The 27835-nt window shown below is 34.5% G+C and overlaps 1 protein-coding gene across 1 annotated transcript; it reads right to left on the bottom strand.

The window, feature by feature from the left end:
* Window positions 1-27511, bottom strand: LOC107186394 (serine/threonine-protein kinase ULK3). Its single transcript, XM_015574249.1, has 8 exons — window positions 27425-27511; window positions 25003-25154; window positions 20290-20504; window positions 19971-20197; window positions 4764-5025; window positions 4459-4662; window positions 2857-3041; window positions 1-114 (listed from the first exon to the last, which is right to left on the bottom strand). Exons 1-8 carry the CDS (start codon window positions 27509-27511, stop codon window positions 1-3), a joined length of 1446 nt encoding a protein of 481 aa, XP_015429735.1.
* Between the last annotated feature and the right edge of the window lie 324 nt (window positions 27512-27835).

The raw sequence follows: 27835 nt of genomic DNA, 5'->3' as shown, positions 1-27835 counted from the left end.
CTACTGTATCGAGCACTGCTCGAACGAATCAGATCCACGCTGCACGGACTCTTCAATGTCTTTTGTCGCTAAAAGACCTTTGGTGCTTTCGGCTTCTTTCATCCAAAGCTGAACCTGTGCAACAGTATTATACACTAGACATCTAAATTATACAATATACAACTAAAGTAATCAAAATGAGATTATGAATGTTTATTACACCATTCAGAAGTTCGTACAACAATCATTACTCTTGTTTGTAGTATCATTGAAAATATTGTGCATACATCGCCTCGTAATATATTAATAAAAATTTTTGGTCATTAGTGAGGTAAATCAATAAAATTGATGGCAGAGGAACTTCAGAATTTCTGAATAGGAAATAATTTCTAATTGCAATATCGCTGAACTACACGCGACAGAAAACATTTAATCCAAAAATTAATTACATTTCTTACAAGAAACTTCACCCTCTTCCCCTCAAAATAGACGGTGAAAAAAACTAATTGGTTAAATGTTTTAAAAATTTATGGAGACAGAAAAATCACTAAGAATTGAGGTCATGTTTGTTTTTATACATATATCACCGCAAATATTCAATATCAGGCCTTTGTGTACATACCATATCTGTTGAGACTACCTAGTCTTTTTTCCAATTACGTGTTATATTTTTTATGAGAAAGCATACTTTTTGACCATATTAAGTAATACAGTAGCGCATAATTAATATTTTCAGACAAATTTTTACAGAAATGTATGTACAAAGGGGCCTTTTTAGGTTATGTGTACGTACAAGCGCCATCTATGAGTTTTCTGAAATTTCGTTGATATTATATAATTCCTTTCGTATATAATTCTTGAAAAAGGTAAAAAACTTTTGTATTTAATATTTTTTCATCTCTCTTAATTTTAAATATATTTAATAGGATAGTTATTTCATCTTTGATTCGGACAGGTTTTTTTCATCTTCAAGACATTAATTTGAGGTATATCAAAATATGTATTAACTATTTTTGGATTCTCCACCTCTATGTAAAATTTAAAAAAATGAATTAGAGCGTGTTAAATGGGCGATGTCCCGTATCAGAATTCACAGGAGTTTATTAAGTACTGACGTATCGCTTTGAAAATCAATATGAATTTATAGAATACCCTAATAAATCTACCAGTAATAGGTTGAACGAACTGTTAAGGAGCATAATAAAATCGTTATGGCTGATTTTATAAAGGTTTACTACTTTCGTAGTATTTTACGAATATTTACGGGCTGCGATGAACAAATTACCATAGTCATTAAAGTGTTAATAGCGTAGCAATTTTTAAAATACATCGTTAATTGAACAGAAACAAACTTTTCTTCTTTTTGGCTCGATGTTTCATTTATTTAAAGGAGAAATATTCGATTAATTTCGCGTCAGCCGAGCACAATTAAAAATACGCTATTATATTATACACGCGGTAGTCAAACAATAAGCTATTAAAATAAACGGTTTTCTGTTTATTTCTCGATTCGTTCCATCTGACGGATGTATTTTGCACCTGTGTAAAAAAGTAAAATTCCTGGTTTATTTAATCTCTTAACTGAAGAGATCGTCTCTGAAAGCCAGGTGAATTGATCATTGTTTGTACTTCAGAGTTTCGTACGATGGAATGTAGGTAAGTCTCAGAATTGGCTATGGTAATCAAAATTTAAACTTTCCTACCTTTCATCGTACTTGTATGAAAATGTTGCCAATTAATTTTTGGGATTCTCCTGATAAATATAAACTCAAACATGACGTTTTTCAGACTATTGTAAATATACCCAATACCAATTTCGATATGTTGTGTCTGGAATCATATTTATCCATCAAATCTCACTAATCTGTTGATAAAGGTGTCGTAAAGATGCGACGAAAGATAAGAGAATTTATTTATTTTACGTCAATGGCTAATTATGTATGCGGCAAACGTATGAAGTACGATGACTTTATCACACTTACTCCCGATATAACTAACTCACACGCAGAATGAGAGATAAAAAATTTAAGCTTCATGCATTATTGAGAATTCTTATTTAACGACTTTGCAGTTAAAGGGTTAAAGATTCGACAGGCGACTTAAAGGGTCGAATTGAAATTAACACTTGAACACCCAGTGTGATGTATACGTCGCATTTAGAACATCATATTTCCAGGGGTTTTGTCGTGCAACTACAGACGAGGTGCACGTATTGGGACCATTTTTCAGTTAAATAATCGCGAGAAATAAATTTTTTCCCCGAAAGAGATGTTTGGGCATCAAAGAGTTAACAATAAATTTAACAAAAATTAAAAAAATAGGTTGTTTTAATATCGATATTTCGACTTCAAAATAACAAGATACAACATATATAGGGGGTTCCATTTAAAATTATAAAGGTACCCCGCCGCCCCCTTCAAAGGAAAAGAGGGGCACTTCACGTTTATGTAGTTAGAAAGGCCCTTCAGATTCATGCAATTTAAGACCAAGAACGTTAAAATCGATGGTATAGTTTTCGAGATATTGAGCTGTTAAGAGTTATGTGGGCCACCCTGCATATATATCAGTCTCCAAATTTTGAAGTTACGATTTAAATGTCTGTGCGTTTAAGTTTAACCCTGCTACAGTCCTTAGTTCAGTGTACATTCGAAATAATGACGAGGAAGGAGAAAACACGCGGATCAGTAACACAAATTCCTTAGACATTTCGCAAACCTAAGAATATTTCTGAACAGTCGAAATTATAAGCACGTAGAAAAAGTGTATAAAGCCGTGATAGCGTTAAAGACACGAATACGTGATTAGGTCGAAATAGACCCGAAACCGTGACAGGATTAATCGAGGATTCTCGGTATTTATATGATAGCACTTAATTACCTGTCTGTACAGTAGATCCCTCCTTCGACCTGCTGGTTCCTTTCCCAACAATGGCACCAATAGTCCTAGACAGGATTGAAACTTTTCCAATGCAAGCGCGTAATTCCCTTCCGTGAGATATTGCTCAGCAACTTCTCCGATTTCCAGCGCGTCCGCCATGCTCGTTGTAGTCTTGCTAAGCGTCCCTATCGGTAAACACACGCGACAGCGATAGAATACATCATTTTACATTCACTTATCACTCGAATCCCAATATTAATGTAATATACATTGTAATCGGAAGGTATGATCATAAAATAATATTTCTTTCTAACGAGCACTATTTATTAATGGTACGATGATACGGCCGCCACCATCAATTAGGATTGTGGTCTAGGCATCGGTGTTCATGGTCCGCCGCGAAAGGATTTCGTTTTTGTTACCAACTAAGCCCGAGCAAAGACTCCGTTCCATTCCAGCGGATTTAATACTTTGCTGAATTTTACTCTTATTGAAATTCCATACGAAGCGTTTTGCCGTCCTCGTAACGGGGGTAATAAATGATCGAGAAATAGGACGAATTAAACACTTCCTTGCTCCTAAATGGAATTATACAGGATGGTTCATCTAGAAACAGACCATCTAAACATCTTCTTTCAAGCTGATGCCTCCAGAAAGGTGTGCCAGCGAAGAATAATAATCAGTAACAAGGGCTAAACATGGCACAGCAGAAAATTCTTCTCTATAATCATTTTTTTTTGTTTATACTTTTAATAGATAACAATACATACTTAATTAATGATACCTTTTAATTGGACAAATTGTATTACTTTTATCTTGTAATGATAGTTGCGAATGAAACGATTATAATGATCACAGATAAATTTGAAGAGTAAGGTGAAAAGACAAGGAATGTCTGTTTTTAGTGATTTTACGGTCTATAACGCATATTTATTCGTTTCAACTAGGACTATAGAACTGTGGAATCATAAAGGGTTGTAAAGTAACAATGTTCACAAAAGATGACGTTATAGATAATGTAATACTGGTTAAAAACAGTGGTGCATTGAACTATTCAAAATTGATTTTCTTAGTACAGCTGTTTCATGTCATCCCTTTTTTCCCCATTAACCTCCACTTATATTATTTTACTGTCAGAATATTAATTTCGTGTACGTTGTGTATTACAAAAATACATGTTTTACAAGTGTTTTAAGATTAATGCTCCCTGTTTTCTGAGAATTTACTATCATAGAATATGCAAATCTCAACAAAATACTATTGAAATTAATAACTGGAAAGTAATGGTCGTAAAAATAATTTCTCATTGTGTCCCGTTCGCTCTTCGTAATTAATTATTTCCCCCTTAGATGTTTTTTTATAGCATCATTTCACTAAAAGATACTAAGACGGTCTGTTTATAGTAAACCACCCTATACAAAATCTGATAATTATTTTATCAGGTTTTTGTGTCGCGATGTAATTCATTTAAAGTTTTAATTGAAGATTATTCAATACGTTTGGTACTATCACAAAACTAACGAAATATTATTTTATGAATTTTTATTATTATTATTATATCATAAGTTACATTAGAAGAATCACTTAAGGTTTGATACAAACGCAATTCGTGATACACAAACGACGATCGTTCATTCAGTGATGTCGTTCTCTGGATCGCCGAAGGATTCCCTTTATCCTCTAACCGCGAACACTTATCCTTCTCGTTACCATCGTCCGTACACGAGGCTTTTAGTATTTCAGCCCTCCTAATGTAATTATTTACGTGTGACCTTAAAATCTCTTTTCGCTTTAGATCGGTCTCGCCTAATAAAGTAAACGTGGTATATTTAGACCATTGGTCCACCGTATCGATCTGTTTATGACGAATTTTATTTTATTCATACCGGAATCGAACGACCCCTTACTTGTTAAAATTGGAATGAAGTATCTAAGTGCCTCGCAATACAGATGAAACGCTTCCTTCGGATTCCTTTCCGCGTCCATTTTCACCGCCTGCTGGACCAACTCGACCGCTTTGTCGTAATTTTCCTTCGTCGGCGCGTGCGCCAAATCGAGAAAATCATGGGCGAAGAAATCATCGAACGGTATCCTCTCGTCCGGATCGTGTTTCAATAAGGACATTAATAAATCCTTGCAATTCCGGGACACGTGCGACCCTTTTGGTAACTACTCCATGACATCAGTATTAAAAAATGCACAAAACAAAAAGTTAAAGGAAAGTAAGACCCTTTTAAATGATTTTCATTTGGTAATTAGTACACTACGGATAGTTAGGCATGCTAGTACATATCTTTCTCGATTAATTTACAAACTGGGATTCAAATTCCATTCTTATGCGACTGATTCTACCACAGACAGGATAGAATTGAATTTCGTTGAAAAGTTTGCTCAATAATGTTATTTGTACTTATTCTTTTTATATCTTCATAAAATACGCAGTTTAATAATTAGTAAATACAGTGCGGGACATTTGATGTTTCTGACACTTCTGATTATTTCAAAATAAAACGGCGTCCATCATGGCCGTATCTTCGAAGATCTATCAGTATTTTTAAATTTGTCTACTATACGTTAGATTGATAACTACATTCTCATTCTTGTATGCAATAAAAAGTACGACTTTTTAAGGTTCCAAAGGTAATAGATAATTATTGTAAATTATGTGCATCATATGATGTATTAGAGTATTGCAGATTCATGATGCCCTACCCCGTATATGTATGTACAGTATATGTACATGGGCGTAGCCAGTGGGGGGCAGGAGGAGAGGGACACACTTGCCCCCCCCCCGCCCTGGACGGAAAAAAGTGGGTTTTGCATTACTTTAGAAGAAAAAAATTAGACTTTGTCCCCCCCCCCCTTCCCGGAGGAAAAAAATTACATTGCCTCCCCCTGATTGATAACTTGGCTACGCCCATGTATATGCACAAGTCAGTTATACATATACAGTTAAGACTCGGTTACATACATATTTTCGCTTTGCCAATATATATGTACCAATGTATATGTACAAATCCAAATATAAGCCACATATAAGTTATAATTATAGTTGGTTAGGCAATTGTATTTGCCTATACGTATACATTTTTGTATTCATACTGGGTGTTCCAAACTGAAGCGAATGTTATTTGAACATGAATCGAGGCATGTAGTATTTGTTAGATATGTTTATTCTAACTAGCTTTATAACTTAAAATCATTCGAAATTATACGGATAACACGTGCCGAACCGGAAGTCTAACATATGAGTCTCCTGGAAGCCACAATGATCAATCCAATAGAATGGAACGTAGAATAACAAATTGATAAAATCATCGAGATTACATTTTTTAATGTAACTACATGTTAGCGTCAGATTACTTTTAAAAAGGTCGTAATACTCTTAGGGGGGTATTCTACATAGTGTAACCAGACAAAAAAATCGATTTATTTCTTGCATTTTCTTATAGTTCGGGGGTCTTGAAAAATGTGTTCCTAAGGCCTTGTGGCGAAATTCATTAAACTGTTGAACCTATAGAAGAATAAAACACGACAAATTTTGAACGCATTTTTCTCGATACCACGTCTCTCAAAACAGGCGCGTATTTTTTTCAGGAACCACTGGGTCGTTTGACTTGGAATTTAGACTCGCGTGTAGAGTATACTTCTGTTAATAGTCCGGCTTTGAAACTTTTTGATATCTTCAAAATTATTATTTTTCCGCCGCACAAGAAATACAATATTTTTTGGTAATAATCAGATCTCTATTTCCAAAGCTGTAATTTCCTTCATTTTTTTTTTAGATTGTTTATCCCAGGCCGGGCGATATCCACATTCAGGAAGAATAAAACGCAATGTTTAAAATAATTAATAATATCTATTTAAAATAAGATTTAGGTAGAATAAGAAACATATGTATAATTTTAACACTTAGAATACTTGAAGACAAAGAAAAGAAAACATACAAAGATAAAAAACTCTTGAGAAAAAAAAATACATGTGCAGCAGTATATGTACGAGGGATACATTTATTAGAATTTACTTCAATTTTACAGCAAATGCATTTACTCTGCTTTTGTCGTGTATACTCACCATAGCTTAAAAATAATTAAGCTCACAAGTGCACGTTTTCAAAATGAAATAAAACACTTAAGGACTTACAATTATTACGCTTACCTATAAATGTTGAAAAAATCGATTTTTGGCATTTAATATTTTCTTACAATACATCATTTTAGAAATATTGTGTGAAGTTGATCCGATCAAAATTGGCGGAGCTACGCCCGTTTAGAGTATACAGCCTTGGAGGTTTCGGAGCAGATATAAAGTGGGTAGAATCTCTTTTTAGGGGTGCGTGAGTCATGAATACTGTGCTCCAATGCAATTTATGGTTGTGTTAGTAAATATAGACAGCTATATGAAGCCGTAATACTGAGAATAACTATATATAAAAAATTTGCATTGATTCGGTTGTAAACTGACTTGAAACTTTAAACGTGTTTTTCTGAATACCACATTTTCAAAATCGGTGACCAAAATATCTCGGGAACCACTGCACCAAACCGATTCAGCTTTGATGGATTCATTCTATACATAAAAATCTAGTGTCTGATCGTGGCTTTTTGTATTTCATTGCGTAGTTTTTATTTTATAGATAAAAAATGAACGATTTTTTTTAGCAAAAATCGATACTTCGATTTTGAACAGTCGCCATTTTGTTGTAAATTAATTTTTCAGGATACTGAACGATCGGGCACTAGATAATTTAATATATTAACTAAATTATCTCAGATTTTTTATTTTAGGTAAACGAACTCGTAGTTACGCAGTGGTCACCGCAAAACGGCTAAAATAAAAACACCGCCGGGAGATCGCTGATATTTCCCCTATTTATTCATATTTTGCATTGAAGAAATTATTATAAGCACTTTAAAATGTACCCTTTCGAATACAATGACGCGTGCTTAAAAAAGTCTTCAAGTTTTTAAAAAATAAACTCCGAACGTACATGTCTTTGTTCGAGCTCGCAGGTAGGCATAACCCCTTAAAGGATTAAACTATGTGGCCTTTGAAGGACCTCGGTCTTCAAGAAGGGAAGGAGGTGTAAAACAGTAACCGAGGCTCTAATTTGGTGTAACTTTCTATACCTTTGTGTAACTTGGTATAATCTGGTATACATAATCTTGTGTAATCTTGTGTGCCCTTGTGTATTCTGATGTAACATACCACATACAAGTTGATTGTCTCGCTAAAATTCCCAAAGAGATCAGCCGCAGCGCCGTATCGTTTTTATTTCACAGTATGTGCACATACAGCTGATTCTGCGGCGCGGCGGCGGCCACCAATGACACACGGGTCCTTGATGTCGCGGCGCACAGTGATCGATTCTTCCAAAAAATGGAACAAAAATAAAAAAAATTATTCTGTAAATTGAAAATTGTTGACTCATCTGATTTATTAGTGTCTAATACGTGTAATTGACAAGTTTTGTTTTGTTTGATCTTATTTATAACTGAAAATATCGAAGAATTGGAAAGTATTTAAATTTTAATAATAATTGTTCTATTCCACCGAAATGAATATGTTTCAAATTGATTGAAAAATTGGAAAGTATTTAAATTTTAATAATAATTGTTCTATTCCACCGAAATGAATATGTTTCAAATTGATTGAAAAACTGAAAATCTGACCTTAAAGTATGACAATAATCAACGAATTATTTAGATAACAGGTGCAATTTGTGATGTAGCCCCGTCACATGAATACTGGTACGTAACTTCTTTGGAATGTGTTAGAATGAATTGTTTCTTGTTGCATATAATACAATACTCATTACTGCAATTGCAGAACTTAAAAATAGCCGCGGCTTTTTTCAGCCTGCTCAGTTTTATAGCCTGAAAGTCATAAATTAGCTCAAGTGCCTGCGAACCTTAGGGGTGGTCAAAGTGGTTTTTGACAATTTTACCACCAGCAGGGTTTCTTAGACACACACACATCTGCACAGTGTCATCTCTTCGATAAAATTTGGAAAACTTATTGTTTTATATGCTTTGTACTACGTCGAACCCCGTAATAATAGGCCTCGTGGGAATTTTCATTAAAAAAAACCTGTCATGCTCAATGACGACTTTAAGTCATTCATTATTCGACAGCAGAGTTGGGCATAATGTAATCTAATTATAAAATCTAAATTGCAATTACCATGTAATTGCAATGTTACTGCGGGACAATTAAAATTATAATTACATTGTAATTTTTATTGTAAATTTAATATAGTTAACTACAATATAATTGTGATTTGGATTTTGTAATTAGATTACATTCTGCCCAACACTGTTCGACAGGAGTGGTACACCTATCTACGAAGATTAAGAAGTATATTTAATTCTATTATTTGCCAACAAAGTAAGTTTTCAAGTAATACTGATTTTTGTCCAACTTTTGAAAATAATCGACCACTGTGCTGCGTTGGCCGATCGGCGACTACTTTCTTTTGGACCCGTAGCATCAGGACTTCAGAGGAACTTTTGGAAATGTAAGATTTCATTTTAACATGTTCATCAACACCATGTTTATCGTCTGTAACCCAAGACATACCCCTGTTTTTATGAGTGGGGCACATACTTATGCCGAAAGTCGGGGAACAGGGTAATATGACTGTCATTTGGTTACATTCTTTCCGATCACAAAGGACCAAAGTAAAGAACACGTGCGCTCGTCTGCGAACAAATCACAATAGGCGTAAACATTCGAAATATCCCTGTTTTTTCTATCTTACAATGTGATTTCTAAAGACCGAAGCGTCTGAAAATTCTTCACGCCCCGGTTAATTGTTTTACAACTTACCCGACTTCTCGCCTCGCGCCTAGAATTGGACCCCCCCAAACACTTGGGCACCACGTGCGATAGACCTCAAGCAAAGAGGCAATTCCTTTTCCTTAAAGTACCGTTCGTCAAATATAAGATTCTCATATAATAGCACATGGTTAATAACAGAACATTCCCACTTGAACTCAGAAAATCACGTCAAGATCATCCCACTACTACTTACGTACAGCAATCGCCAGTGCCGGCGCCAGGTTATTTTGTGCTCTAGGCCAAGGTAATTAACGCGGCCCTTATTTTACAAATTAGTTACGTTTTTTTTTTTAAATGAAATTGTAAAGAAAGAAAACAATAATTTGAATCTACATATTTATTATCAACTGCAGAAAAAACGTTACATATAGATCATAAAATAAAAATTTAATTTTTCTTGCCTTTTCCCTCGCAAAATTTTCTACTAGTTCCTTCAAATCAAGTGTTAAAGCTTGGTCGTATGTATATTTTTATTCATTACCGTAAACAAAATGCTATTATTCCCAAATAGCACAAAAACGTCCTATGTACACCCACGAGCAAACTCAGCTTCCACTAGGGGAAAAAATGACGTAGGAGAAGGGCCTCCTACCACTTGGTAAATTTATTTCAAGTATTGAAATATATGTTAAAGTCACAATCGAACTAAGTCTATAAATGCTCAAACATACACATACACACACCCATTAAGACAGATTTTCTTGTAGAATCTACAATGTAGATACTGGAAACACATTTTTAAGCGAATACGCGAATATCCCGAACACATCTCGAGAGTCTCATACAACGCAACGTCACGATTAAATATCTCAGCCACTTGTAACTTGTACCCAGGGATCCTAACCCCAATCGTAACTAGGTTCGGTTCTTAGCGCTATGGAGTAACCTGGTTATGCGGGTTACCAAAGCCATCGAGGTACGGTTAACCCGGTTAACCCGCTTATTTCATTTTTCCGAAGGTTTCAGAAGATGGATCCTCGGTTACCCTTTTACACCTCCTTCACTTCATATTTTTAATAATTATAAATTTAGTTGAAAATTTAATAGAACGTTCTTAAAAGCTTCGACTTCCAATTGCTACCAAAAAGAAACGTTATAAAAATTTCTTTTTAACACGAGCCTTATGGAACTGTAGTTGATACTGAGAAGTTACTCACTTCTTAATTAGTTACAACAAAATTACATTTTCATACAAAATCAGGTGGTTATAGATGTTTTTTTCGGAGATTATGATTGCACGGAAAAAAGATATGTTAACGATTAAATAAAACTAAAAATTAAGATCAAAGTATGAAAACTTAGGTTTCAATGCGTCAGCGTCACTTGTTTTCCTTTGGTTTGTTCGACGAACTAACCAATTTTTTCTTAAAAATTAAAAAAAAAGTACATTCTTTTTACAATGAGGAAAACAAATTTTTATTCTTCCACTTATTTGTAAATTTGTTTTCCATTTCAGTATTTTGAAGTAGTTTAAAATATTAATCATTCAAATTAAATTGGTAAAATTCAAAAAAAGTATAAAGCGCCATATGAAGCCCCAGCTAGATACGACGCCAACCGCGTGAGCTATCTTAAGCCTTTAAGTGTTTTATTTCATTTTAAAAATACTTGTGTGCATAATTATTTTTAAGCTATAACTAAAATACAAAATTCTAATAGAATGACAAAATTACTCTTGCGACTTAAGTGTCATCTATTGTCAAGAAAAAGTCACTACCTTGTTGGATAATCAGCTTCCTTACTAATCAATGGCCCTATCTGATAATCACAACCGAATTGTTATGTCCAAAACATCTTACTGATAGTCACTTCTGCTCTTTCCAAAGTCCAAAATCCTAGAGGAGGCTTTTGACTCACCCTGTAGCTAAGGGCCATTGCATCTTTCTCCCCACCACAACACCTAATACTATTATATATAAGCTTTCCGAAAAGGCAGAGGGCGCAATTCTGATTCCGACGGAGACTTGAAAACTCCAAAACGTATAATTTCGAATCTTACGACAACTCTGTTACGCGTAGTCGAATGAACCTCTTCAAGATTCTTTTATTAAGTGTTGCACTCAATTCCACAACCCGGAATCCAACAGCTTTATCAAACAGCCCTCGTACATATACTGCTGCATATTTTATTTTTTTTTGTCCTAAAATATTGTAAAATGTGTTAAAATTACGAATATGTTTTTGTTTTACCTAAATTTTACTTTAAATAGCGAAAAAGTGCCATATTTTCATGACGAGTCTGCACGATATAAACATCGAAAGGATTAAGCGGGTTACTAATTCTTACTAATCTACTATATTAATCGAATGTTTTAATTATATAATTTGCGACGCATACAGTTCACATTCTTTCTTCCCCCCGGGCACGTAAAATTTTGGTCTATTTTTGTTGGTTTTTGTTGAATCCTGCGGTTCGAACTAAAGAATCATATCTCGCGTGCGAGACAAACACAGCAGACCATAAGTTTTCGAAGGTGTTGTATATTTTTCTCCAATATCTATTGTGACGGATGTCTGAAAAGCGAAGCATCCGAGAAATTTCACGCTTGGGAAAAGTGTTTATGACACTCGACTTCCATCTCGGGTCCACGAGACACTTGAGCCTCGCGCGCGAAGGTCCTCATTGAAGGGACAACCTATCTTGTTTAGGGTTTCCTAACCCAGACACTGATACTGGCGTGTGTTTTGTGGTGCTCCTCTAATCTACTAGAGCTTGGTCATGTTCTGGTTCATTGCTTATCAACAAAATTTTTAATTGGTCAGCTGAACAATTAAAATTTTGGTTGGTAAGCAATGAACCGGAACATGACCAAGCTCTAGTATACATATTAGAGGAGCACCACAAGGCATACACCAGTATCGGTGTATCTTCAACCCCCTGATGAAGCTAGCTGCAATGCTTGCAAAACGTTGGGAAAACAATTCCAGAAGGACACGGTTTACACTCGAAAACCTCAACAGTGAGAACTGTATGATGTCGGGCCGTGAAAGCCACAAATCTCTGATATGTATACACAATCGTCCGAGATTTCGCAGCGTTATCATCAATTAACTTTCATATGGCCAATTTTGAAGTGTCTATATTTTTTAACAATTGTTCATAAAGAGGGAAAAAAATTATCATTCCCGTCGAATAAATTTCCTTTGAATACAAAAATTATCATTCATGTCGAATAAAAAAATGTGTTAAAAATGAGGACATTTTCACGTTGTTTTTTCTAAATTTTATTATCCGTATCCATTACATATGTTCAAATTATATTAAAAATGGTATTTTTCGGAAAATCCACAAAGCTGTCACAAGTTATGTCGGCTGTAAAGTATTGAAAGGGTTAAACCGGGTTATGGTTTGGGTTACATAACCCGCTTCAAGCGAATTATCCCGCTCTTTATAGTAGTTGAGAACCGTTCCGACAGGGTTACTATCGGTTACAGACTGTAACTTACAGTAACCTTCCCTTGGTAACCTGGTTACGGTTCGGGCTACGCAACAGTTAGGATCCCTGCTTACGGACCGTAAGTTACGGTCCCCGATTACGACGCCAATAGGCGTCTTTAGCGTTGAACGTGTTAAAGTTAAAATCCTTTTATTCAATTCACCCTTGTGATAATATTTCAGACACAGAAATATACGAACAAATCAATATTACCACATTGAATTATATCTAATAAACGTATTAAGAAGGTTAAAATTCAGATCATGTGTTAAAAGTCGAATTGATCGTTTGGTTCCTGACGAGAGACTCATATGCAAAACTACGAATGCGCAAATAAAAATATTATGAACGTACCTATTATTGACTTCATATTTCATATCTTTATTACAAATAGACTGCGGACATCATGTATTTATAGGGTGTGAAACTAACAATAAGTAAAGCAAAATAAAGTGGAAACATTAATGACGTTCAATCCAGACTCTATTATTATCTTCTTTATCAAGTGCAACTATTTTATGACGTAAGAAGTTTCTATTCAATTTTTATACTTAAAAATGATTCCATAAAAATGTGAATCTGCATAAATATGCATAGTCTAGTCATAACTGTTTAACCCCTTCGCACCGGTGGACGAGATATCTCGCTACGTGATTTCGTTCATGATATGCTTTGGACGATCTCGTGAAAACATATCACGAACGAAATCGTTAAAGGTCCCATGTCTAGTTATTTGATTTCTGTTCAGACACTTCAGTGACTAATTATAATTTTAATCGTTTAACTCTGGAACATCCTAGGGAAAGGACCTCCTACCACTTGATAATTATTGATATTTATGCCAAATTAACATTCGATTTAACATTTATTTCAGTAGTTGAAATAAATTTATCAAGTGGTGGGAGGCCCTGCCTCTTCGCCACTTTTTCCCCTAGTGGAAGCCGAGTTTCCTCGTGAGGGTATAAGTATGCAATGTATCTATTATGAAAATATTCGAACAACAGGTTTCTTAAACAATTCTTTAAATTTCATGTACATATTTTTTCTCAAGGTTTTTTCATACGCTACTCAAAACAATTAGAGGACCGCTGATGTGGACAGTTCTGCTACTCTAGCTCTTAGCCGGGGCCACACGAGCGTTTTTGTCGGACGACACAAGACGGACGATTGTCGTTTTGTAGCTGGCGAACGATCGTCCAACTATCGAACGATGAAACAATCGAGAAACATGAGCCGGTCGATCGTAAATGATCGCGCTTCTCAATTAATCTCTTTTGCACTTCATTAATTAATGACTGTACATTTATCATATACATTTTAAAATAAATTTCGCACGTTAGATTGTACCTACAATACGTGTTATCTCGTGTACTGCTTTTCAAAGTCTCTATGTAGCTTTTCAAACACGTACGTCATGAACACGAGCATCGACACCGTCTTTTGTTTCATTTCGCGCCCCACTTTCAGCTTCTGTTGGGCATTAATTCATTTTACAATTTATTTCAGTCGATTAATTAATGCTCACAATTAAAAAAATTAACAAAATTAGTCGTTAATTCTTGATTATACATAAATATTAATCGTTAATCATCAATCGCTGGTTACATCAATAGGTAATCAATTACATATTACTTTTTAATTGAACAATTGAAATTCTATTTTATCTATAGTTCCTGTAAATTACATTTAAAATAAATAATTTAATGTAAGGTAAGTCAACGAAATAATCATATTAAGTAACTTATTTTCTTCCTCTACTTATATACAAATACATTACCTTCTCTCTAATTTGAAAAAAAATATCTGTTGCAAGTTTTTATACACGTTTCTTTAACGAAATGTGTTCATTATCGTGTGATATGATTCAATTTAATATATATATATATATATATATTATATAATATATACATATAATATATTCACGAGAAATTGAAATGATCAAATAAATGTTCATACAAAGGATGTATGGTATAAATGTACTCCATCACTCATAATGTATTAAAAATTGATATCAGAATTTCGAAAAGTGTGCAAAATATTTTCATGCAACAACAATTGAATATTTCTATAGTTACATTACAAAATTTATTTATGTGGGGAAAAATATGATTTTTCTTTAACATTAAATTTCTGCAAAACTGAGAGTGAGGAAACAAAACAGTTTGCAAATTTGTAACTACCGCGAGGAATTCTATAAGAAACGCGGTGGGAATCGGAGCGCTTAAAAAAAATAACAATTTGTTCTACAATGTAATTATAATGAGTGCGTGAAACAAAAAATTCCAATTTATTAGTTCATCATTAATTTAATTTGCAATTCAGGGTACCCTTCGGTCAAAATTTTTGAAAAAAATCGATTTGTTTTGCATATTTTCATCATATAGCATCTAAAAAATGCTATGTTAAAGTTTCAATCAAAAATTCGCAAAAGTATAGATTCTACAAGCATATATTTACAACACGGTCATTTGACCCTCACTTACAGCATACAGTGACTAAATAAAAATATTCGCACAAGCCTCCATTAGATCCAGAAATACAAGAAATTGTAAAACCAGTATACAAAAGCTTGACTTCTAAAGAACGTTTAAGACGATGTATAGGAAAAAATACTCAGAACAATAACAAAGCATTCAAAAAGTGTATATGGCAGCTCGCTCCGAAACTCCGAAACTCCGAAACACATGTTTTGTGGAAGAAACGTTCTTGAAATTTCAGCCTGGGTTTCGGTATGCATGTTTAACGAATGATGCGAACTTTACTAACCATCATGGACTTATTGGGCATTAATATCGGTCGCCACGCTAAAAATTTTGACATTCAGAAAGACCTAGGGCGCATTGCAGAAACTAACCGTCGTAGTACGAGCGCGTCAAAAGAAGATAAAGCAGCTCGAAAAAAACATAAAAGCGAGTTAGAAGTGGAATATGAAGTTACGGAAGGGTTGTTGTATGCTGCAGTAATAGCTGATTAAAGGTTAAAACCTTTAACATTGATCTATGTAGATATAGAAACCACTAAAATATTTTATTTTTTGTATTTTTTATCGTTTTATACATAGTTTTCCGAAAAATTCGAAAAATCACTCTTTTTTGGGGGCAATTCACCCTTGTATAAAAAAGGGGGGGTAGTTTTATGAACTTTTAGAGGTTTATTGTCTAGTTTTAAGTCTCACGAATAGAATCCCGTTTGCATTTTTACTTAATTTTTTACAGGACGTCTGCAAAGTGTCTTACCGATTAAAACGTGCCTTTTGGAAGACGCCCTCTACAGCGGTCGTGGTGAACTAAAAGTGCTAGAAAAAAATTTCTTGATGTTCTTAATAATATAATATATCATAGCGTCCAAAAGGAATTATGTTTCTAAATATAATAGTTTTTTTATAAAGAAATATTAAAAAAGTGTCTTTTTTTAATTTTGAATGAGAAAGTCCCCTTAAGGCGATCCTATCATGAGTTCTGATGGCGCCCGTCAAGACCTCCAATTTGTACAGTAGTACATTGAGTGCTATATATTTTATGGAAACATTGTTAAAATTTTGTTGTATTCTTCAAATATGTAGCAACTAGGATGAAACCGTTTTTTTACCATATGTTGTTCCATTGTCTTTTTATGAATTCATGAAAATCACGAACTTTTCGAGCGTTTTGACCGGAGGGTACCCTTAATTATCGAAATCAATTATTCACTGCGATTATACATCGGTCGAAGTAAAGATTTAATTGTTAATGGCGATCGATAATCAAATATATCAATTGCAATTGTTAATTGTTAATTGGATTAAATATTACACAACACTGCTCTCGAGATATTTGTCAAAACAGTCACTAAAAATCAATTTTTAATACATTATGAATGTTGAAGTATATTTACACAATCATGAAGAGATTGATTAATTTTGCACCAATCTTTCGGGATACATACTTTTGAACTTATCTTAAAAAAGAAAAGTCCAGTGTAACATCTAACCATATTCCACGGTACTGCTTATTTTTTTGTAAAGAAATGCTTATAAAAAGTTGCGATGTACTTCTTTTCAAATCAGAAAGAAATTAATTTATTTATATATAAAAAGAGAAAAAAATAATTTATTATTTACTTTTATTATTTTATTAACTTAATTTAATATACTATTTTTCATTCAAATTTATTTATTTGATTTATAACTGGATCAAAATATCAAATGTGGTGAAATTAATCCACATGAGCGTAATGTAAAAGAAGCATACATAAAATCATTTTTTATCGAAATTTAATTGAAATTCTAACAATCGATGATTAATAATTATTTATCAATTGATGATTAGCAATTAATATTTATAATCAACGATTGACGACTTAGTTAATTGATTAAATTAATCGCGATTTTTTACGATTAATTTTTTGAACCATAAGCGCTAATCAATCAATGAAAGTAAAAATTTTAGTCGATTAGTGCCCAACACTGGTCGAGAGAATCGTATGTCCTAGCTTCCCGAATTCTCAGGATATGTACACTCACGAGCAAACTCGGTTTTCGCTAGGGGAAAAAGTGATGTAAGGGAAAGATATTCTATCACTTGGTTTCGGAGTTATTGAAACTTATGCGAAATTAACATTCGGGTTAACATTTATTTCAGTATTTGAAATAAATTTACCAAGTAGTAGGAGGCCCTAACCCCTACATTGCTTTTTCCCCTAGTGGAAGAAAGGTCTCCAACCACTTAGTAAATTTATTTCAAGTACTGAAATAAATGTTATAATGCATGTTAATTTGCTATAAATTTCAGAAACTTCCGAAATCGAATGGTAGAAGGCCCTATCCCTGTGTGACTTTTTTCCCTAGAGGAAGCCGAGTTTGCTCGTGGGTATACACCGACGAGCAAACTCGGCTTCCTTTAGGGGAAAAAGAAATGTAGGGGTAAGGGCCTCCTACCGCTTGATAAATTTATTTCAAATACTGATATAAATGTTAAACCGAATATTAATTTGGCATAAATTTCAATAACTCCGAGTCCAAGTGGTAAGAGGTCTTTCCCTTATATCACTTTTTCCCCTAGCGGAAGCCCAGTTTGCTCGTGAGGGCATGTGTAGATTCCTTGACGACATCTAGCATAAATTGGCCGACGAAAACGGCAATGTTCGTCGCATCGTCCAACGATAATGTCGTACGTTTCCCGTGTGTGGTCTCCAATGCCAAACAATATACCTCTACGTCGGCTGTGACATTCGTCAGTCGAAAGTCGTTCTCCTGCGGTCCAGTCAACGGCCGGCATGACGTTTCTCGTGTGCGTTCTGCAATGTAACCCTATGTATTTTTACAGTCGTCTGTCTTGTGTTCTCCGACAAAAACGCTCGTGTGGCCCCGGCCTTAGAGCCAACAGCGCTAACAGCCGTCCCCCGTTACCATGGAGTAACAAAGCTAAGAGTCTGAGCTTCTTTGTCCTAGGAAGGCACACGGTTCGAAAGGACAGCTGGAAGGGGAAACAGATGCGTGAGGGCCCTCACGCTGGACAACATGGACCTAAGCGAAAGAAACGAAACAAAACCTATAGGTGTGATAAATTGACCATACGATACTAACATTTAGCCTTGTGTTTATAAAACACTTTCTAGGAATTACACATCACACTGATAGGCCAGTCGGTTCAATGTATGATCTTCTAATTGTTCTGAGCAGTATACATATTTAACCCTATGTAGTGTTCATAACCGAAAAGTTCCACACTGTTTCATGATCGGGGTATTCAGGTACCCGCCCACCAATGACCGTTATTCAAAACCCTTTAACCGATTTTAACTTTCTCTTCCTATTTGAGACAACTGCATATTGTATTCTTTGAACTGAAGAAAGCCATTTAGCAACATAGATAGTTGCTATAAGCGTTCAGTTTTGTACGAAACTTTTATTGGAACGGACGAGCTTGAGTATTTCGAAGTTGAATATTATATTTCTTTTGGCTGCTGTTTTATTTACTGTATTTTCGAGTAATTTACATTAATAAATATTAAAATAAGTTCATTATTCTGTATAATTTTATTGCTAAAAATTGAAAAAGTTATCATCGTCAACATTTTTTAGATACATATGTCATTTATTAATAATTGTGTATTTTTTATTGATTTAATTGCATTTCACAACCCTTTAGTATAGTTTCATTCTTAAATTATACGTCAGTTACGATTTATTTCTATGTAGGTATGTATCTGGGTACCGTGGTTATAAAACAAGCGCGGTGTAAACTTTGAAATCGACATTTTTATATTAACCAAAAATGTTGTCAACTGTAAATACATAAATCGATCAGAAATGAGTTAAATAAGGAGGATCTGAAGGGATTTAAAGATACTTTTGCGGGATCATAACAAATCTCGAGCTCAAAGTCTGGATGCCCGGTTGTGAACACACTACGGTTAATTCGTACATGCACAATTGTCTCAAATCCACTGTAATATTCGTACAAGTGTTTCGGGTATAACGAATCTTCGAGTATCTGATTGGTCGAGTAACTATTCGAATACTTTCGTTGCCGGTAGCTAAAGGTATCACCATTGGCGTTTCCAGGGGAGGCAGGGGGGTCACTTGTCCCCTCCCTAGGACAGAAAAAAGTGGGTTTTGCACTACTTTAGAAGAAAAAAAATAGGACTTTGCCCCCGCCCCCTTCCTAGAGGAAAAATAACATTGCCCCCCCACCCCCTCGCTGACTGATAACCTGGCTACGCCCATGGGTATGACAGCTAATAGGCGTGCATATCTACAACACGAATAGCGTATAACCTACAAATACGTATACCGTAACATATTTTGCCACCCCCCCCCCTCCCGTGTCATACACAGTAGATCCATATCGTAATCACCTCTATGCGTCTAGCATCCTTAATTTTCTCGGCCAATTCTTGAAAGCTACTGCTGGAATAAGGGGCCTTCCCGAAAAGGCACTCGTACATGATCACGCCGACGCTCCACAGATCGACGCGGGCGTCGTACTTCCGTTTCAGTAAGATCTCTGGCGCCATGTAGAGGGGCGAGCCACGGATCGCGAATTTTTTCTCGGAACTCGAAAGGTACTGAGCGAAACCGAAGTCTGAAAATTAATCATACCAAAGCAATGGGAAAAAATGGAATAATCGATGGATGTGGAAGAACGTGAAAATGTTTTGGAAACGACGGACGAACCTCCAACTTTTAGGACCAGTTGCGGCTTTCTCGTTAGCAATAGGTTCTGCGGCTTCAAGTCCATGTGAGAGACATTGTGATTGCGCAGATACTTCAATGCCAACGCGAGCTGTTGCAGAAACCTGCGGCAGATTTGTTCCGGTAGCTTGTGCCTCCTCCTTATAAAACTCGACAAGTCGCCGCCGTCGCAGTACTCCATCACGATGTATATGTGCCTAAGTTACGCTAGGTGATAGAGTCGTCTTTACGGACTGCTTGGAACAGTTAGCCGGTGAACTATACTATGGAGCAGGGATCGTTGTAATTTTATTCAAGCTAACCCTTCGCGGAGCTACGATACTGTATATTGATGCGTTCAGCCCGAACTATCTTCGCAACGGATGAACTCGACAGCAGAGATAGGCAAATTCATTATCTAGGTAAAGAGTTTCGAATAACGAATAAAAGATAAAAAAGTATTTTGACAGTTTTACTCGTTTAAACGTGGAAATTCTAGTTTTTATAATAAAATAATACTTTTTTTTTAATAAGTCGACATTTAACAAACAATTACAGTAGACTCTCGCTTAATCGGCCCTTGTGGGATTGGACCTCTGGCCGGTTAATCCGACAACATGTATCACTTATCATTTCCAGGTAGTTACAGAAAAAAATTAACATATAAGCATATTTATAATGTTTATTATACACATACATACATATAAAATATGTTTATTAACCATCATCCGTTCCTTGTGTCAATTTGACACAGTTTTCTCCTAAGAAATGACGTTATTCTGTCATGGTAAATTTAGCTGAGGCATCGTAATTTTTACTTGGAAGAATTTACAAATTTAACTATTTATCATTTCATTGTATTAATTTTTACCACTGGGTCAATTTGACACCGATGAACAAATTAAGTTGGGAAAATAAGGGTTAAATATTATTTTATACAACAAAATCGGTAATCCTTTTCTGCTTCTTTGATTTAATTTCGTTTATTAATTCGATATCTATATATTTCACATCAACAAAAACGTGGCTAGTTAAAGCGAAGACCGGTTAAAGCGGGGCTGGATAATCGGGAGTCTACTGTATTTAATCTCATTAACTGTTTAAAGCTCAGAATGATGCTCTTAGATGCTGTAGTATTTCCGTATGTATTATCAGGAATTTCTACCGAAACATAAAATACCGGTATTATACCGGTATTTTCGGTTATACCTTCGCCCCATAAAACTCTATATGCATGTATAAGCCGTACCCTTATAGAAACCGAAAAAATACCGGTATTTATTTTGGTTTCCGGTAATATATCGGTTTCGGTATAGCTTTGATGGCATAATACCGGTATCAAAATCATACCGATTTAAGTCCCTATGTATTATTCAAATAAAATTGTGCCCAACACTGCTCGACAGAGACATACACGCGTTCGGTGAAAATTATCGGAATGGCCGTTGAATTTACATAAATACGCGTTATTGACGTTTCATTAGACGCTTATGAACACACTTGGCAGATCTTTCGGTTAAAAGAGGTAAAAATCATAAGTGTCTTAAGATGGATTTTCGGAATGGATTTCTAGCGCAGTAATGGATCCCGCTGCACAGAGAGTTCAGTTCCGAAGCGCTCCGTCCGAAAAGGGTTACAAGTTACAGGTAGCGAATGAAACAGTGGAACAAACCAGGGACTTGTATCAAAAACATATCAGATCATTCCATAAGTAATGTCGCCGTAATTATTCGGAATAGAGGGATCTTGATCGATTTTAATTGACCTTGCACTATGTTGTCAAGAACATCATTCTGAATAACTTTTCTCTATACATGTTACCGTCGCTCGGCTTTAGTTTCCGAGATATTCAAAAATTTGATACTATACAGGGTGTTAATTTTAACTCGAGCACCTAAATTATTTCCGCTACTATTGAAAGTAAGAAAAAGTGACTAAATAGGATGTACGTGGTTTTAAGGCGTGCATCTGATGGAGATAAAAAAAAATCCTGTGAAGGTCATTTTAACGGTTTTCTCAAGATCATCGTATTTTTTTTTACATATTAACATGTATTTTTTATAACGCGATTTGATAGTCGACGTCAAGATGAGTTTAATGACCTACACACCATGACCTTGAAGATACTTTGAAGACGAAGAAATTATCTTCAGTTTGAAAAATTGCAGAAGTACATAAACGTAATAAGAAGTCAAAAACATTTTATCGCCATCAGATGCACGCCTTAAAACCATGTACATCCTATTTAGTCATTTTTTCTTACTTTCAATAGTAACGGAAATAATGTAGGTGCTCAAATTAAAATTAACATCCTATATACTGTATTTTACTGTAGTTTACATCATGTATGTTATTGGTCTGTGGTATTCTACAGTACAAACCACATAGTTGTAGCCTTGTTCACGCGCGAATCATGTATTACAAGGCTATTATGTTTTCAAAACTACTGTTCAAAGCATTATACTGGTCTGAGTTGGTTAGAGCTAGTTAAAAAACAAACTGGTAGAATAAATACTTGTTTATTTCGTCGTTGAATTCCGCCAAAAATTCGTGCTAATAATAATAATGATATCTTTTTTCTTGAACTGTCTCTACCCAACTCTGAATTATGCCTTTCGTGACCTGTCTCTGACCAATTCTGAAGCATGATACTGATCATAGTTGGTTAGAGACATTTCAAGAAAAAAATAATTCAAAGTTGGTTAGAATCGTTATTTTAAATGACTCGTACGTAAACAATGCTAGAGGTGTGTGCGGTGTGTACTGTAAAATACCTAAGACCAATAACATACGTGTTGTAAACAGTAAAATACTATATATACTATTTTTTAACTAGCTCTAATCAACTCAAATAAGTATAATGCTTTGAACAGTATTTTCTTTGTTTTTTAACTAGCTCTAACCAACTCAGATCAGTATAATGCTTCGAACAGTATTTTTTTGAGACACTACAACCTTGCAATACATGATTCGCACGTGAATAAGGCTACAATTGTGTGGTTTGTACTGTAGAATACCACAGACCAATAACATACATGTTGTAAACAGCAAAATTCAGTATACAGTATCGGATATATTTTTGCGAATATCTCGCAAACTAAGGCCAAGCGACAGTAACATGTATAAGGGAAAATTGTTCAGAATAATATCCTTGACATATTTTAAGATCATTGAAATCGGACAGGACCACCTATTCCGAATAATTACCAATATCGTTTCTTGACTGTAACTTTCAATAGAAAATAATAAGATTTCCATTTATTTGTAATTATCGATGTATTGGTCGTTGCTTTCTATGATCCTTTCCCACTATTCTAGTATTTTTCGAATTTTTTCTTCAAAACATTTCCAATGTTTGGAATTACTAGATCCATTAAAAGCGGATTTTAAGTGCTCACAAATACCAGTTTGTTCGGTTAAATTTTTATAACACCAACAGAATTACCGGTAAAAATATAAATAACAATATTATAATATCGGTAGATAAAACTACAAGCATAAACGTGTATTTATTGGTATGTGTTCAGCATTCTTACTTTATCGAAATTTTTAGGATATTTGGAATTACATTTCTGCGCCTCAAACTTAAACAAGATACAGCTTTTAGCCACACTGTAAGCCATCTTGTGTTGGTTCTAATTATTAAAATATTATTAAGAACATCATGAGTTAGATTATAACGTAAAAATGATAGTCTGCAGTCGAATGAAGAAAAAGAATTTCTAAAAAAGAGGAGAGAACATAATCCACATAAGCCAATGAATACAATACGGATGTATTTCTGGCGTATTTGTACCAAAATTGTAAAACTTCTTTAAACACAGTTTATAGAGATTATATTGGCTAAATGATAATTGAAAAAATACCGGTAATTTTATCGGTTTCAATGTCACCGAAACCAAAAGAATACTTGGTATTTAATCTTTGGTATAAACATCTTTCATTCGAATAAAATTTTATCTATCTCTGTCACTCATTGTCAGTGGATATCGAGATCACTTGTGTTCGTTTGGTCCAATGGTTTTGGCGTATTTGTAAAACGCAATCGGAAATGAAGTTACATAATTCTAGAGTAATTTTCATTACAGAAAAGAGTCATCTATACATTGTGAAAACCTGCACTAAAAAATTTTGAAATAAGATAAAATAAACAAAAACAATTTATAAAAATATTAAATAAAACTTTAAATTCCGATGATCGTGAACTTTGGAATCAAATTTTCAATAAATACCATTTTTGAATTTCTCTTGTGATCAGTATTCAGTAAAAACATCATTTTAACGTGAAATTTGAACTAACAGAACAAGAATTTGAAATATAAATTAAATCTTAACTGAAAAGTATACTTGGGATACTTTGTAAAAACAAAAAGGAAATAACAATTAAGATTTTCAATTTTTGCAACCTCTAACATTGACCTCTAGATTGAAAATATTTGACAAAATATCAAATAAACATTAATGCAAAACGAACTTGATAAACAAAGAAGTTCATTGAAACCAAAGCTCCATACAAACAATTTGCACCAACTCAATACCTACCAAATTGTGACGGTATTATAGTGCATTACAGAATCCAATTTCATAGCTTTAATCTAAACCTTACTGTATTTATATACTTTTCATTTTATCTCTTCCAAAGTGGTCAACTCCCACTGTTTTTGGCAGAGTCCTATTCACGAAGGAGATTTAGTGATTTTTGGGGGTTCTACTAACCCGTCGTCCCAGAAAAAGTCCCTCATCTCTACGATATTCTCGTGCTTGAGAATTTTCAGGAGATTGATCTCTGTGACGATATTATCGATAGCCGACTTGGACAGCGACGATTTGTCTACACACTTGATTGCGACTACCTCTCGGCATCCATCCTACAAACGACCAACAATAGCATTACGTTAGTCGCCTTGAGATAACTTACTTCTTTCAAACATCAATGCAACCCTCTTTTCTGGCCACCTATCAAATCGGCGGTGTCACTCGACCGACAGAGACCGGCCCGATTGGAACACATTAAAACCTCCCATTGACACTACCATATCCCGTGTGCGATGACAGAAAATAATAACCCAACGTAAAAGGTTAGTGTGTTTCGTAAAAACTTTCGATCGTGAGTGCCGATCCGGTCAGGTAACGATGGGCGCGAGACGCGTCGAACGGCCGTCAAACGCACCACGTAAGTGTCAAGTTGCTTCGGAAGCTCTTGAAAGACTCGCATATTCTAAATGCATCGCTATACATAGTCCTATTGATCGACTATAGCCATAGTAAAATTTTCACAGAGTTATCCAAAAAATACTATATTTACTATGTATAATGAGTAAATGGACTGACTTGCACGTACCTACTTTTTTTAAAAATAATTTCATAGATTCTTGGATTGTATCATGAACATACTACCTAGTGTATTAATTTATTTTCAGTAGTATCAAGATTGATTACGATTGTATTTCTTTATTCTATTCAATGTACTTTTTCACCCACTTCGGATCGAAGACGAATTTTCAAGAGCTTCTGTGTCCGAATTGCCTATAGAGAACTTTCAAGAGAGTTCAGCATCCATCACTACGCAAATAAATATGTGAATGGGTTTGTAACATTTGTGGGACTAGTGATATGAATCGATGACATGAATTTCAAGTCATATTATAAACAATAATTGGAGTAACGTTATGACCTAGTATATATATTTGTTTGTTCTAGATAATGTCTCGAAATTTACGTCGTATGCATGAAACTTGAATGACGAAAGCGTTATTAGTAAGTGCGTGTGGATACATTCCGTGTTGATAACGGGACCGCCTGTTAACTTATCTATCGCGCGTACCTAGCCGTAAAGAAAAAAATTGTCAATGAAATAGAATGACTGAAAGAACTATGTAATCTGTTTCAATTTGTTCAGCTGGTCTTCTGTTAAGTCCATTGATTTGATATTTGACCTCTAAACCCTATGTTTGATTCATTAGTTTTTAGGAAATTACTTAAGATTATTTATTTTCCGTTTTATGTTTACAAGGTTTTACAAACAATTGTTCTAAAGTTCACAGTTAACGGTAGAAGATTAGATTCATGACCGAGAATATTTTATACATTTTCATAATTTTGTACATGCATCAACGGTAAATATGATGTATCTGTCTGCAAAAACAATATAATTATCTCATTTTTAGATTTCTTTATGGTGTAATTTTAATTTTATTGTGGCCGCCGCGCATAAAATTCACGGTAATTGCAGCACGCAAAGAATTCATTAATCTTCCATTAAATTCAAATCAGCGTAACTCAATTACCATAATAAACGAATGGTTAAAAGTTGTCAAATTTTGAATCGACATCGAGAATTCCCGTTAAAATTATTAATTAATAAAATCGTTCGCGATACGTGACCTCTATTGTGTGTTCCGTTACTGCATTGCAGTGTCTTGCTATGTAATAAAAACACCAGAAATATAATATAAGTCACTAATTAACCCCCTAACGTTCTATCATTCATAATGTCATGCTTTGTATAATTTCTTCCTGTCTGATCCCCCAAGGAATAACAAATGGTTCATATATAACTCAATTATTTTAAATTTAAAGCATTAATTAAAAATTTGTTCATGAAATTGTATGAAATCTAATGAGTCTGTTGTCATGACCCCTATAAACATTGATTCATCTTTAGGTATAAATCTTCTACTTTGAAGAAAGTACATATAACCTAATTTTTTCTGAAATTTGATACATGCTTAAATAGATTATTTTCCACTGAAAATAAATCTTAATTGAGAATGAATTTTGTAGTATTCAAAATTTTACTTAAATCTAACAATCTCATAAATGTAATCATGCAATATTGAAAAACAAACCGCGATGTTGTCATTATCATGGCATGTGTCCTCTGAGATATGGTCTTGTGATACGATATAAAAGATAAATTCTGAAAGTGGGTGAGAAAATCTACTCTTACTTCGTATGTAGCACTCTAAGCAAAAGAAATACACTTTTCAAATACTTCATTTATACATATATATATATATATATATATACACGGAAATCACGATAAAGGGGATGAAATTGTTACTCCCGCCGAAATTGGTTACGCCACTGTCATCATATGTTTCGGTTACACATTGCTCCAACCTCAAAACTCACGTACCTTTTTGAACGCTTTATATACGGTCGCATAACTTCCCGAGCCGATTTTTTCCAGTAAAGAATAGTCACTAACGCTGGGCAGACTCATTTCGCCCGATTATTCAGTGATTCACATAGACATTTACCTCGAATATTACGAGGCGATAGGGTTAACTTAACTTGACAGAACACTGTGAGCTTCTCCACTATTGCGTTCATACGCGCATTGGCGTCGCAATTTAAAGTCCCATATAAACAGATCACTTTAAGTCTCAAATGAATATAGTATTTTTACGTATGAACTCGATTATAAAGTAAACCGTACTATTGATCTGGAAAAATATATTTTCATGCCATTTATTCACATTTATAAATTAGGTTAACGTCACATTAATTACTGCTTATTAGCGTCGTATACTGATGTTCGTATCAA

This window comes from Dufourea novaeangliae, unplaced genomic scaffold, assembly GCF_001272555.1.
Source record: "Dufourea novaeangliae isolate 0120121106 unplaced genomic scaffold, ASM127255v1 scaffold78, whole genome shotgun sequence".
NCBI classification, from domain to species: domain Eukaryota; kingdom Metazoa; phylum Arthropoda; class Insecta; order Hymenoptera; family Halictidae; genus Dufourea; species Dufourea novaeangliae.
The sequence above is the reverse complement of the archived record's forward strand: the minus strand, read 5'-3'. Positions and strand labels throughout refer to the sequence as shown.